Raw genomic sequence first — 14691 nt, forward strand, 5'->3', positions numbered from 1 at the left:
TTACAACAGCCCTAGAAGGTTCAAACTATTATTACCCCCATTTCACAGATGAAGAAACTGAGGTACAGACAGATTAAATCATTTTGCAAGGTCACACAGTTAATAAGAGGCATGGGGTAGGGTGAAGGGGCAGGGTTTAAACCCAGGCAGTCTGACTGTGGAGTATCTGCACTTAACCACTACTCTTTACTGCACATTTTTTTAAAAATGGATTTTTAAAACACTTTTGTTAAAGAAATTGTCACAGGCTTACCTGCTTGATAATGCTGGATATTGTTCGAAAAATCACAGGGGCCTTAAGACAGGGAGTTTCAGAAATGCTAGATCATCGAGCATGATGGGAAGTTCCTCCCCAGCCTCTCCGCAAGGCCACAGTTAACCCAGGACTGGCAGAAAGCTTCCTGAGAACAGAATCGCACAACTTCTACTCATAGTTCATTCCAAAGTTTAACAGTCAGGAAATTCTTAAATTACAACTAACTCAGATCCTTTATGTTGTGGGCTAAGCCCCATTCCTTGGGCTGATAAACCCCAATATTTCCATTTCTCTGACTCATTCGCTCAACTATTAAAGTTATTAAGCGTGCCCAGCTGAATTATATACTGAACATGGGAGACAAAAAGCTCCTAGGTTCCTTCAGGAGATTGGCCAGGTGAGAGGAGGGGGGTTTTGTAGAGACAGGGTGACGAGACAAGAGCCCTCATTGAGAGTTACGGGCACACAGAGAGCCCAGGCAGCACCACACAGCCCACTTGTGGGCTTAACCATACAATGCTGAAACATCCCAACGCAGACTCATCCAGAGCAAACCCAGGGTGAATTCCAAGCAGAGATGCCTGGATAACCTGCGCTTTCCTTTCCCTGTGTCCTAAATCTGTCTACCACCACCATCTTGCCATTTTCTCTGTGTAAAAGCTTTTCATTTACTGAGCGCTGCAATTAAGTGGACTCTTTGTCTTCTGCAAACAAAATAACTTAAGCGCCTGAATTAGAAATGTCCCAATGTAATGCTGCTGAACAGCCAAGGAGGCGGACAACGTGACGCCCTGAGACTGGGACACACGAGAGATCTAGATCCTGCTCCTGGTGCCCCTACGCCTTCAGCCTGCATTTACTGAGTACCTACGCCCCGGGAAATGCCGACGCAGTCCCGGCCCTCAGGGAACCTACCGTCCAGCCTGGGAGACGGTGGCACGCACCAGCCCTGTGGACTGCGGGCAGGTGTTACAAAGGCAGTTAAGCTCCCGATGTTAAGGAAGCGCCAAGGAGGCTTTCATCCACTGTTACCCTAGCACCTCCCTGAGCTCAAGATTCTGTTCACTAAAACTGGGATAATAATTCCTTCTTAAACTGTTGGATGGTGCTGTGGGGGCCTCAAAGGCCAAGGCTCCTAGAAAAGCATAAAGGGCAATTCAAAATAGGGACTGTTTGTTGATGAACGACGTAGTGGGGCCAACCCACGCATTAAAAGATGAGCTTGGTTCAGCGGCGCCATAGGCAAGCGTGAGCAAAGGGCTAGAACGGTGGCAACTCGCTGGTACCTGCTCCGGAAAACAACACACTTGACCTAATGGGGGTGGTCCGGAGCAAATTCCAAAGTTAGAACCTCGGAAAGCGACCCTCAGTCACTCAGCACCCGCGGCCACGAGCGTTTCCGCCCCCCCCCCCGCCTCGCCTCCGCCTGCACTCTCCAGGCACTCCGCACCGTCCCCACCCTGGAAACCCTAAGCCGAGGTCCTGACGGGCCGGACCGAGCCCCGGGCGCCCCCTGGCGGCCAGGCGCGGACTCTGGCCGCTCCGAGAGCGGGGGCGGGGCTAACGAACTAAGGTGGGGTTCTTCTCGCGTGAACTAATGGCGTCATCAAAGCGACAGGCCCGGAAGGAAGTAGCGTGTGGAGGGCGTGGCGGTTTCTACGGTTGCACGGGGGTTCAGACGAGTACGGAGCGCCTGGAGGGACAGCCTGGTACGCGGCCCCCGCCCCTTACTGTGCGCACTGGGCCTAGTTGCGGCTGCCGGCCGAAGCTCATCGGCGGTTCTCCCGGGCCCCAGCCCCAGCAACCTTTCTCCTTCCGGAGCGAGAAAGCAACCCTTTTCTGTTCCGTCCCTTCCCCGCGAGCCCCAGGGCGCTTGGGACGCGCGACCCTCTCTCGGAAGAGGGCAGGGAAAGGGTGCGAGTTGGGGGCGGGGAGGGGAGCATTTGCAGAAAGGACGCAGCTGCAGATCGGTAGCTGGAGTCCGCTACGGTAAAATAAGCGCCTCGCAGACGTCTGAGCCCGAGTTACGTTAGCCCCGGGAGGCAGAATCCACGCCCTGCGCGGGTGGGCCCAGGCACTCCTGCTGTGAACTTTGCTGTCAGTTACCGTCGTTTTTCCAGATCCTTCAGTGTTCAGGAAATGAGTCTCCAGATGCCAGTTCTTTCTCGTCCTGGTGCTTCCCACCCTGGGGAACCCTCTTTCTCCTCTAACCATGGGCGTGGGCACCGGTGAGGTGCCAAGTGCCGGTCTCCCCACCCTGGGGAACTCTCTTTCTCCTCTAACCATGAGCGTGGGCACCGGTTAGGTGCAAAGTGCCGGTCTTCCCACCCTGGGGAACCCTTTTTCTCCTCTAACCATGGGCGTGGGCACCGGTCAGGTGTAAAGTGCCAGTCAAGTGTATGGGAGGGTGTATTCAGAGCCCTCCCCCGTTTAGATCCAAAGGAACAACTGGGAAGGTGAACGAAAGGCCAGAGAATCCCACCATGTGAACTCTGCTCACATGCTGACTCTGTCTCTCCAGCATCTGAAAGGAGTAAATAATGGTTTCCTTTGAAATGGCAGGCAATTAGGACTGGGAGGCTCTGACCAGAATTACATAGCCACAACTGCCTGTCATTTGACATCCTCTGTAATTTGGGCAACATACTGCAGCTGCCTCTCTTCCCTTTTACTAGTATGAGTGACTCCAGTGACAGCACATTCGTGTTCACAGGAAGAGAAGGCTGTGTTCTGAACGCTGCCCAATTGGCACTGGTTCTCTCTTGGGGCCCGGCTGTATCTGGAGCCACTGCCTCGGGGAGGTAGGGAATATGATCCCACAGCTAAGGAAGGAGTAGGAATGTTGCCTGAGAACAAGGATGAAGAGAGTTGTAGATCTAGCCTTGTGTTCATAGTACAACAGGCTCGGCCTGAGCCACTTGTAGGGAGCTCAGCTTAGTGAGGTTCTCTCCCTGTCATAGCTTTTCTCCTGCATGTCGGACTACACACGTCTTCCTGCATCTTTTTCCCTAGGATAAAGGTTCGCTGATGGCTCAGTTGGGAGCAGTTGTGGCTGTGGCTTCCAGTTTCTTTTGTGCATCTCTCTTCTCAGCCGTGCACAAGATAGAAGAGGGACATATTGGGGTGTATTACAGGTAAGGAAGAGACAGAAGCTTGCAACTCCCTGTTAAATGTCTCTTTCTCCTAGTCACTGTCTAGCAGATTCTGTTGATTATGTGTCCATTGAATAGAGGAGTCTTTTTTGACAGAGAGACACAGCGAGAGAGGGAACACAAGCAGGGGGAGTGGAAGAGGGAGAAACAGGCTTCCCGCGGAGCAGGGAGCCCGATGCGGGACTCGATCCCAGGACCCTGAGATCATGACCTGAGCCGAAGGCAGATGCCCAATGACTGAGCCACCCAGGCGCCCCTAGAGGAGTCTTTTTAGATTGAGCTGTGGTGTCAGTGACCATGGAAGGGGACATACACACACACATACTCAATATAAATGTAAATATAAAATTTAATAGTCTTAAGTTGATGCCATGGGTGGTGAACGATAAATGCGTCTAGAGATTTAGAGACAAGATCTAAAGGAAACCAGTGCTTGCAGATCATCTCTGAAACATTGTTTTCTCCTACATCCCTCCCGGACATCTTGGCGCCACAAGGTTACCTCCAATGAGCACCAGTTCTTGATGGCAACTTGAGGAGCTAGCCTGCTCTGCTGATTGTACCCACTCTTGAAAATTAACATTCAGGAAAAAAGAAGAATCCTGCAGATTGATCTATAACAATCAAGGCAAGCCCTAGAGTAGTGGTTCTTATAAGAAAGGAGCCCGTTGCATCACTGTTTATTTTATTGCTCTATTTTTTAAAAAAATAATGTATTTTTCCTTCATAATGCAAAGCAAGGAAGCACTTATAAATCTTGGGTTGCTTTCCTTTCAGTAACTTCCATAACCAAGGTTTTTCTTTAAGTCTTTTACAAACTCCTTCTTATATGTGCCCAAGATGCTTATTGCTGGATTGCCAATAGCAAGTTCTAGAAGTCTCATTGGGCTCCTCTCTCCCCTTTATTTCTCCCCACCTTCTGCTCATACGTCCCCCAAAAAGGCTTTTAATTTTGTTACCCTTTACATATAACTTGGCTCTAAAGGTAAAATACTACTGCCCAAAGAAGATACGTAAATGGTTTTTAAAGCATTCTCAAAATTATTATTTTGGTTGTTCATGCCCCTGGACTCCCAACATTAGTACAGTTAGTTGATAAATGTATTACTGGATTTAACTGCCCCCGTGGATTGCGCCAAACTCAACGGGTATGACAAAGTAAAACAGACTTCCTCTTCTGTTAAGGATTGCCAGGGATCCTGCTGTCTTAATTCCACTTAGCCCATGTGCCTGTTTTTCCTGCCGCAAAAGCATGAATAATGGCTTTATGTTTTACCATCAGGCTTCCTAGAATATTAGGGTTGAGCTGAGAGGAAGGGGTCTGTGGACAGGCTCGGGCACATGTCTCACTCTGTATGAAATGTTTATGGGGCTGTAGAGAAGGTCGGTGCAAATAGTATTGCTGCAGTTGTTGCCTCTTGCTGAACTGCCTCTTTCTCTTCTACAGGGGCGGAGCCCTCCTGACTTCCACCAGCGGCCCAGGTTTCCATCTCATGCTTCCTTTCATCACATCATATAAGTCTGTGCAGGTAAACTGGGCTTGTGGGGCATGTTTGGGCCACTGCAGGTTTGGGGTGTTGGCAAACGCATAATTTGGAGTTATTTCCCATTAGATGAGTGTAATGCCTCTTCAAGGAATCATATATACATATGATGTATTAAATGTATATATAAAGAATGAGGCTCCATGAGCCACATACCCTAGAGCTTTATTTGATTGTTGAAAGAGTTGAATGGGGTCATTGCCTTGGCCCATTGGCCCCAGCTGGGAATTATTTCTTCACTTCAAGGTAGAGCCAGAGAAGAATCTGTTCCGAATGTACAGAAGGAAAAGTAGGGTGTGTGTGTCTGTGTTTTCAATCACAGGTTACCAAGATAAATGGAAATAAAACATGGTAGTTTTGCTGGTTCTTATTTGAACTTCATAGATGTGAACATAATTTGGGGGGGTTGGGGGGGAGAGGAAAGTTGGACTTGGTGAAGGGAAATAACATCTAAAGGAGGAGTAGGATTAGTTATGACGGATAGAAAGCCTGGCTAAGATAGACTAGCTAGCCGTCTTTGAAGTATGTCCAGCCAAGAGGGATAAGATTTAGAGGATGACTTTTAAACTGACCCAGGAAGATATACTGGGACACCTCCTCAGCATTCTCCATGTTCATTTCTTCTACCATTTCCTGTGTTTGATGGTTTTCTGAGTGCATTTGTGCCCAGGACCCTAGGAGTCTCACAGAATGCTGAGAAGGGGCAGGGCCAGGTTAAATACAGAATCCTCTTGTTTCAAGACTAGTAAAGGAAGACTGTAGAGGTAAGACAGGTCTTAAGACTCCTAATCCAGGGTCTTTTTTACTAAACCATTATTAGATTGTTCATATGGTGATTCACTTACAGTGAAGCTGGGGTAGGTACCTTTGTTCATCTAAGTCTCACACCCTGTGTAAATAAAGAGGATTAGGGGGAGTATTCATGTTTTGTTTTGTTTTTGAGAGTTTCTTTCTTTATTTATTTGACAGAGAGAGACACAGCGAGAGAGGAAACACAAGCAGAGGGAGTGGGAGAGGGAGAAGCAGGCTTCCCGTGGAGCAGGGAGCCCGATGCGGGGCTTGATCCCAGGACCCTGGGATCATGACCTGAGCTGAAGGCAGACACTTAATGACTGAGCCACCCAGGCGGAGTATTCATGTTTAACAAGGCCAAAGCTCAACCCAGATAACCTCAAGGACCGGGAGTTTGGGATTCCAAAACTAAGTTACTGTGCTTGTCACTTCCCATTTTACAGCATTTTATGTCCCCTTTATTTCTAGACCACACTGCAGACAGATGAGGTGAAGAACGTGCCTTGCGGGACTAGGTAAGGTACTCGGAGTGAAGCAGCTAAGCCTATGTCAGTGGAAGGGCTGTCTGGCTCCTAGAGACAGTGAAAGGAGAGGCATTTCTTCTCGGTGGTTTTACCAAGTTCCCTGCCTCCTTGCTCCCTCGGTTCTGATTTGACTAGGCCATGCGGTGCAGTAGGGAAAATCACAGAAGGTAGACAGCTTCAGGAGGGCCTTGAATGCTGTGCTAAGTGTGGGCTTTTTCTGTTACAAGTGAAGATCCACTAAAAGCTTTCAGCAGACAAATGACTTGGTAGAGGAAGGTACGTTTAGCATAACGTTTAGCTATGGAGAATGTCATAAAGGTAGGAGGTGACCTCAGGGTCTGGAAATCCAAACAGAAGACCACTCTAGTGGTCTGGTGGAAAAGTAAAAAAGGTCTAAACTGGAATAGAATCACAGACCACCATCACGAGGAAATATGCAGGCAAATCCAGAATTAGGGCATCGCACAGGACAGCTGGCCTGATGGCATCACAAGGAGGAGCTTTGGGTTGAAAAGGAGACCTAAAAGACATAAACAAAGCCATGGTGAGCCTTAATTAGAACCTGGTTCAAAAATACCATCTATGAAAGACAGGGGAACTGGATTAGTCCACTCGGGCGGCCATAGAGAGTACAGCAGACTGCGTCTGAGGAGCCAGCAGGGTTGGTTTCTGGTGAAGCCTCTTTTCCTCGATGGCAGATGGCGACTTTGCCGTGTCCTCACGTGGCCTTTCCTCAGTGCACGCAGGGAGAAGATCTCTGGTGTCTGCCTCTGTTCCTTTACCAAGCCCGTCAGGTTGGGGCCCCACCCCTATGACCTCATGGAGCCTTAATTATCACCTTACGGCCCTATCTCAATACAGTCACAAGGGGGTTTTAGAGTTTCAGCAGATGGATTTTTGGAAAGCACACCGTTCAGTCCATAACAGGAACAACTGGGGAAATTGGAGTAAGGACTGGGTATTAGAGGCTGTTAAGGAATTATTGCTAATTTTCTTAGGTTTGGGAATGGAGCCAGACTACATAGAATGTCATTATTCCTCAGTGAGTGTTACTTACTAACGTGTTAAGGGAGAAAGTATCATGACTTCAACTTACTTTTGGAATGCTCAGCGTAAAAAAGCAGATCAATCTATAAGGTGAACTGTTAACAATTGCTAAATTTAGGTGTTTATGTACGGATATTAGTTGTATTATTTCAGTGTTTCTGTGTGCTTAGAATTATTTATAATGAATATTTGTGGGGAAAGGAAAATGCTGAAACAAAGTGATGGTGAAGACAAAGTGAGAAACGGTGACCATAAACTCCCACTGTGGCCTTCTAAGTTCTGAGAATTCCTTGACTTTTCTCTTCCCTTCAATGGACTGTTTTAATCAAAAGGCATTGCAGATTCAACAGATATGAACTATTCTTTTCTTCCTGACACCCAGAAGTTTCACTTTTCTCCTTATGGAGATATCTTGAGGAGGTGTGGTTTCTCGGGAGATTGTGTTCTTGCTCTAAGCTCTGAAGATTCCTGCTTGGAGCTATCATGCCCTCTGGCCTCCCGTGAACTCCTCTGCTCCTTTTCTGCCAAGTCACACACCTGATGCCATCACCGAGAGACAGTACTATATTCCAGAGCAGACTGGTGACTTCTTTGTTCATTCTTCCCCCAACAGTGGTGGTGTGATGATCTACTTTGACCGAATTGAAGTGGTGAACTTCTTGGTCCCAAATGCAGGTATGTTTTTCCAGTTGACCTTCACCACCGGCTTACTTTGCCCAGCATGTCCCCCCACCCCCACCCCAGGTCTGTCGCAGCACCTCAGGCTGGGAGAGCCACTGTGTCTGAGAAAGGGAGTCCTGCCTTTTCTGACTCTGCGATCCCGCCTTCCCTCCCAGTGTATGACATCGTGAAGAACTACACTGCCGACTACGACAAGGCCCTCATCTTCAACAAGATCCATCACGAGCTGAACCAGTTCTGCAGTGTGCATACGCTTCAGGAGGTCTACATCGAGCTCTTTGGTAAGAAAGCCTCTGCTGGCTGTAGCATGCCTCAGCTGCTGTTTCGCCCACCGCCTACTGCTGAGCCACCGTGGGGGAGGATGGGTTCCCATGGACAGAAAGTGTCAAAGAACCCCGTGCCCGGGAACTGGTCCCACGTGAAATTTCTAGAAAATGTTGATGACAGTGGCAGAAGGTCATGAAAGCAGGTGAGCCTTGGCCACAGGGATCACGGTGGACTAGGGGACTCCTGGCCCGAATCAGAGGACTGGAAGGCAGGGGCATTCCCACTGTCTCTAAAACAGCCTTCTGTAATGAAGACAGGGCCTATTCTAGAGGAAGAACCTTCGAGATTATCCAGCCCAACGGCCTCATTTCCAGAGAAGGGGACTGAGGCCCAAAGAGAAAGTTGCAGAGCTAGTTGGAAGCAGAGCTGAGGCTAGAACCTTCCTCTCCTGGCTCTGGCTTCAGAGTGCTTCTCGGCCCACCACCCTGCATGAAGGGCCCCCGGGAAAGGTGAGGAGGACCTAGAAGTGGGACAAGGACTGTAGCTGCTTGAAGTTCTTAGTTTCTGTAAGCCTATACACGTAGAGATGAATAGGAAAACACTTAAAAGAATCCACGTTCTTAAGTACATACTTTTTGACCTTTTTAACCAGTCAAAGTAAACATAGCCTGACTTTAGCAGCAAGGGAAAGAAACAGTTCAGTAATTGTTCCAGCTCTTTTGTGGTTAAGTATTATGTTTAAGCTTGCTGCCAGAAGTTTTCTAGTGGCCAGTGCTGAAAGTAAATGATAGTACAACTATTCTTGATACCAGGACTGGACAGTGTCTTTTCCCAGGAATCTTCATTAAAAAGGACCCTGAGAGAATGTGCCACGGAGTAGACAGGAGCGGGGAGGGACCCTGGTGCTGCCCGTGATCTCAATCAGAGCCCGTTGCACGCTGTTTCTGATTGGGGAAATCATCAGAATCACTTTAATTTCTCTGCAGTAGAAAATGAATCTAAATTCACTTTACAGGGTTTAGATGCAGTATGCTTTTAAGAAAAAGTCTGTAAATTTGGTATTGTTTGTTTGTTTTACCTCAAACTGAGAGCGTTTTATAAAACAGCATCCGTTGTCTCTCTAGCCCTGGTTTTAGAACTTGTGCCACTAAAGGAATACTTGAAAGCATTTGAAACAACAAGAGACAAAGGACTCTAACTTCCATGAAGAGAAAATGAAAATAGGAAATTGTTTTGCGTTAGAAAACTTCTTACTGTCAGGGCGCCTGGAAGGCTCGGTCCGTGGAGCATGCAGCTCTTGATCTCAGAGTCGTGGGTTCGAGCCCCACACTGGATGTTGAGATTACGAAAAAATAAAATCTTTAAAAAAGACCAAAAAAAGGAAACTTCATATTGCCCAAGAGATAAACTTAATAGCTTAGTGAAGCTTATTGTACAGAGAAGCTGGGAAAATGTAATTGCTTTGAAATTTTCTTTTTTTTTAAGTTACATCTTTTGAACAAACACTGTCTTGCTTAGAATCTATTTGTGTCTGGAAAGGAGGAATTCATGTCTCTAATCCCATTCCTAGAACGTGGGAGGTTTTCCCTCGTTCTGTCCTCTTAGGACTCACGGCCCTGACTTCCCGCATTACTGTGTAATTCTCATCACTGCTTACGCTAGTGCATACTCTCTGTCCATCTTATAAAAACATGTCATAGTTCTTGTTCAGCAGTTGACCTGCGGCAGCCTCTTTGTGTAATGTAACCTAATCTGCACTTATCTGCATGACTATAATGTATAAACAGCTTATTACCAATATTACTTTGGTAATAAACCACCTGGCAAAATAATTCTTCCAGATTTTCCTAGAGAGTTATGAGCCCAGGACCACAGGTGTCTGCTTTAACTCAGATACAATTTGGTCTAATAAATGACTGTTTATTTTTTTTATTTTTTAAAGATTTTATTTATTTGTTTGAGAGAGAGAATGAGATAGAGCATGAGAGGGTCAGAGGGAGAAGCAGACTCCCCGCTGAGCGGGGAGCCCGATGCGGGACTCGATCCCGGGACTCCAGGATCATGACCTGAGCCGAAGGCAGTCGCTTAACCAACTGAGCCACCCAGGCGCCCGACTGTTTACTTTTAACTTAGGGAGGGCACAGAATATCTCGAAGTTCAGTTGGTATCCTATTGAAGTTAGAAAATATGAAATGTGATGTTTATCTATGGCTGTCAAATTGTTAAACACATATCAGGTCTGAGGTGCTGCCTTTTGGGCCATTTCTCCCTTGTGCTAAGAGGCCTGTGAGAGTATATCCAGTGCGTGGAAATGTTAAAATCCCTTGCTTACCGATATGACAGTAGAGGATAGTGCTGTTTTAAAGCATAAAACAGCCCTAAAAATTAAAGCAAGTAATTAAACAAGTGTATTATTTTGGCTCCTAAGTAGCTTGAGCACATAACTGAACTTCCATGAGCTTCAGTCTGGTCCGGGCATCTGTTAAAGGCAGGGAGTTCCACTTGCTATTCCTCAGAGGCCCCTGTTTTGGGCAACAGTGACCAAAAATGGCCACTTAAAGCGGGTGGCAGCTGACAGTGAGGGAGGTGATCCAGTTCGGATATCCCAGCCTGGTTCCGTGGAGTCTTCCCAGCGCCGTCCAGGATCTTCCCAAGGACCTCGAGGGCAGGGCGTCAGGAAGAGAAGGCCCCAGCCAGAGAGGGCAGCTGTGGGTGCTGCAGGACCCCAGCCAGAAGGAGGGGTCAGTCAGAGCTCCTCCTACACTTGCCTATGAACCAACTCCCATGTGAATTCCAGACAGAGCAATCAGGGCCAAAGCAAACGACAGACGACTCGAGCTCGTTTCCAGAACCATAAATTTTCGTTTTCCCTCCTGTGTTCTTTGATGGAGTTCTTTTTTTTTTTAATTTTTTTTAAAGATTTTATTTATTTATTTGACAGAGACAGCGAAAGAGGGAACACAAGCAGGGGGAGTGGGAGAGGGAGAAGCAGGCCTCCTGCCGAGCAGGGAGCCCGATGCAGGGCTCGATCCCAGGACCCTGGGATCATGACCTGAGCCAAAGGCAGACGCTTAATGACTGAGCCACCCAGGCGCCCCTTTGATGGAGTGCTTAATGGAAATAGTCTTCCTTGGGGCCTTCATTAACGTCAGAGTCTGTTTTTCTTTTAGAAACTTCTAAAATGACTGGATTTCAATGGCTTGGCTCTCTTCGAACTACCTAGCATAGCCACTCCACCTTCCTTCCTCTTGAAAACAGGGTGCCTGCCTTCTCTTTAGCTGCTGTTGTCTAGGGGAAGGCTGCCGCCCGACTCAAGAAATATGCGAGAATTGTTTGTTCTTTTTCTTATTAAAGCTCAGTTTCCTTTCGGGCAAGGTTGCTATTTTCTACAGCCTCGGGTGATTTTATCTGGAGGCCACAGGAAAAGGATACTCTCACATCCAGCTTGCGTGGAGGGGCTACATAGGCGTGTTGCTTTGAAAGATGTGCCAGGGGATCTTCGGATTTCTGGGCTCTGATAAGCACTCTGCCTTGGAAAGCCCTTTGGCCTGTCAGGTGCATTCTTGAGTGGTGTTTTAGTTTGTCCTCTACCCGCCTGCTTTCCTCCACCCTGCCTACAAAGTGTAACAACTTTTTCTGTCTTTCTTGATTTCAGATCAGATTGATGAAAACCTCAAGCTGGCTTTACAACAGGACCTGACCTCCATGGCCCCCGGGCTTGTCATCCAAGTAAGCATTGCCACAGTGGGAACACCCTCTGCTGAAGGGGCAGCCCCCCTTCCAAGGGATGTCCTTTTTGTGCAGGAAGATGAAGAGCCAGTGGGAGCTGCTTCTGTCCCTCACCACCCTCACCTTCCCATCACGTGCTATTTTTATCCTCCAGGCTGTGCGGGTGACCAAGCCCAATATACCTGAGGCGATCCGCAGAAACTACGAGTTGATGTGAGTATTCCCTCTGCCGAAGCTATATCCACCACTCTCTCCCACCCCACCCCCCACCTCATCCCATCCCAGAGTTAACCGAAGCCGTGCCAGACGCTCATTGCCCTTCTTGAGCGTTCGTTACAGCCCATCGCTCTGTAAGATGGAGCGGGTGTGTCAGGAGAACCACCTGGGCTCTGGAACTGTGATGGAGAGCCACAGGAGAAGCTCTTTCAGGCAGTGATGCTTTGAAAAGGGCCAGGGGGTATTGTTTGTGCTTCATGGCTCATACCAAAGAAGATGGGAGCGAAAGGTGCTTAAGTAGGCTGGCAGGTGCATTTTACCAAAGTAAATTATGCTTTATTTCCCACAAGTGAGTTATTTTGGAGGAGAAAGAGAGCCATGTTACCATCTGCAACAAATCTGCTTTTACTTGGGACATTGAACAGCCTTCCAGGAGAGAGGAACAACTCAGTTTGCCTCTCAGCAGAAGCCTGGCTTCTCCGGGGGACAGTGAAGTTCCTCAGAAGCTTTTTCCATGGCGGCCCCACAGCTGCGTACCTTTTTTCCCTTCAGGGAAAGCGAGAAGACGAAGCTTCTCATTGCAGCCCAGAAACAGAAGGTGGTGGAGAAGGAAGCTGAGACGGAGCGGAAGAAGGCCCTCATCGGTCTGAATGTGGTTCTGTGATCACCTTACAGGGCGGAGGGGGCTGAAGAGGGTGGCGGGCAGCCACGAGGTCGCCTCAGGCACAGCTAGATCACAGTCTTCCAAACCCTTGCCAGGCGCAGGAGGGTTATTCATACTCCCCGAAGCAAAGCCGAAGTTGTCAGATCATGGCCAGGGGCAGTGAGCTTTGAGTCTCCCCTTATCTCTGAAATGAAAGGAAACTTTCCTGTTAATTCTTAATAGGAAATAATAATGGCTAATACCTATCGAGCAGATATCATGAGTCATGTACTTTTCTAAGCACTTATATGTGAATTACCTCACTCCTCACAACCACGAGCTGAGATATAGGTACTATCGTTAACCTCGTTTTCCTGAACCGAAGACCAGAGGGGTTAAATAACATGCCCAGGGTCATATGGCAAGTGGTGGAAACGGGGTTCAACCCCAGGGACTCTGTCCAGAACCTGGTTCGTAACTGCTACACCAGGTTATCAACCACTACTATCTGCTTCCCAAAGTGAAGTGGCAGGAAGAAACTGTTTCCTTAGGAAGAATCTCGTTCCTTAGACTATCCCTCCGGGAGAAATACCCTTGTGACTTAGGGTAGAGGTTAGGGCTTGCTCCTCACTTTCGTCGGAGGGCCCAGGTCTCTCCATTTACTGTCTTATGCTGAGGTCGTGGTACTGCACTCACTGGTACGGTCCATGTGCGCCCACGTGTGCCCGTCGCAGGCCTCTCCCTCTGAGCTAACCCACCGGCCCGCATCAGGGACTCAGGAAAGGTCAAACAGTCTGGCTTTTGAAATACCAGCGCTCTGAGCCTTTTCTCAACTTCATTTCTGTAGAGGCAGAAAAAGTGGCTCAGGTCGCAGAAATCACCTATGGGCAGAAGGTGATGGAGAAGGAGACGGAGAAGAAGATTTCAGAAATTGAAGGTGAGCACAGGTGAAGTGAATGTCCAAGGTTTCTTCAGGCCCCACCTTGTGGCAAGGGGGTGGGAGAGTCATTTCCTTCACTCCTTCATCTTTGTTCTAAGAGGTGATGATTTCTTTGGAAAATCACTTCTTCTCTGTGCTTTTGAGTCGAGTTTGGGGGAGATATGAGGCCAGGCTGCCGTCAGTTTTCCACTTCAGAGAACATTCGCTCACTCAACAGATGTCCACCAAGTGTGGCTAGGCGCGCTTGTGTGAGGCCTAAGGGAAAAGGAAATCATTTAAGTCCCTGCTGTCTCAGAGCCTCAGTGAGCGAAGGGGTGAGGCCAGAACAGCACCTCCTCCCTTTGCCTTCCCTGGCTCCCTGCACGTCAGCGAACACCACAGCTGTGGCCTCTAAGTCTGCTCTCGGCACCCCCTGTCATAGATACCAAGACACCTTTTCAGCACCAACAACCCTGGAGCTGGAGAAAGAGTGCTTTCTTTGCTGGCTTTTCTGAACATGATTCACCTTCAGTTCCCTGCCCCTAAGCCCTCAGCTCGTTCCACCGCCTACCCTTTCCTTCATGTGGTGCCTTAAATCAAGCAAATTCTAAGACAAAAATGCGACCTCGAGGCCCAGCTTCAAAGCGCTGTGTGTCCACTTGTACTCACTATGGTATGGGGCCTGTCAGGCTTTGCAGGGGCCCGGTGAGGAGCCAACTAGGATTTTACAGATCAGTGGCTCCTCATTAGGGAGCTCTTAGCAAAACAAGACATTTTTATTTCTTATAAAAACATGTCATCAGGTGCTAAGGCTGCTTGAGTGGGCCGCAGGCAGCCAGCACGCCAGCCAGACTGCACATTCCTTCCGCCCTGCGTCGTGCTGAGGGTGTGCAGGAAGAACCCGCCCCCCCCCCCCCCCCC

The 14691-nt window shown here is 48.3% G+C and overlaps 1 protein-coding gene across 2 annotated transcripts in view; it reads left to right on the plus strand.

Moving 5' to 3' along the window:
• Positions 1-1898: 1898 nt before the first annotated feature.
• ERLIN2 (ER lipid raft associated 2) overlaps positions 1899-14691 on the plus strand; it is a 17382-nt gene continuing 4589 nt past the window's right edge. Inside the window, exons 1-10 of one of the 2 annotated variants that reach the window (XM_021681508.2) lie at positions 1899-1965; positions 3269-3390; positions 4856-4937; positions 6213-6259; positions 7929-7990; positions 8152-8277; positions 11919-11992; positions 12147-12205; positions 12761-12852; positions 13699-13788. In XM_021681508.2, coding sequence (XP_021537183.1) covers positions 3284-3390; positions 4856-4937; positions 6213-6259; positions 7929-7990; positions 8152-8277; positions 11919-11992; positions 12147-12205; positions 12761-12852; positions 13699-13788 — 739 coding nt within the window. In that variant the 5' untranslated portion in view covers positions 1899-1965; positions 3269-3283. Of the gene's footprint in view, positions 1966-3268; positions 3391-3905; positions 4037-4855; positions 4938-6212; positions 6260-7928; positions 7991-8151; positions 8278-11918; positions 11993-12146; positions 12206-12760; positions 12853-13698; positions 13789-14691 lie in introns of those variants that run through there. The other variant, XM_021681509.2, reaches the window with a different exon arrangement.

The sequence above is a fragment of the Neomonachus schauinslandi genome, chromosome 2 (assembly GCF_002201575.2).
Source record: "Neomonachus schauinslandi chromosome 2, ASM220157v2, whole genome shotgun sequence".
Classification (NCBI taxonomy): domain Eukaryota; kingdom Metazoa; phylum Chordata; class Mammalia; order Carnivora; family Phocidae; genus Neomonachus; species Neomonachus schauinslandi.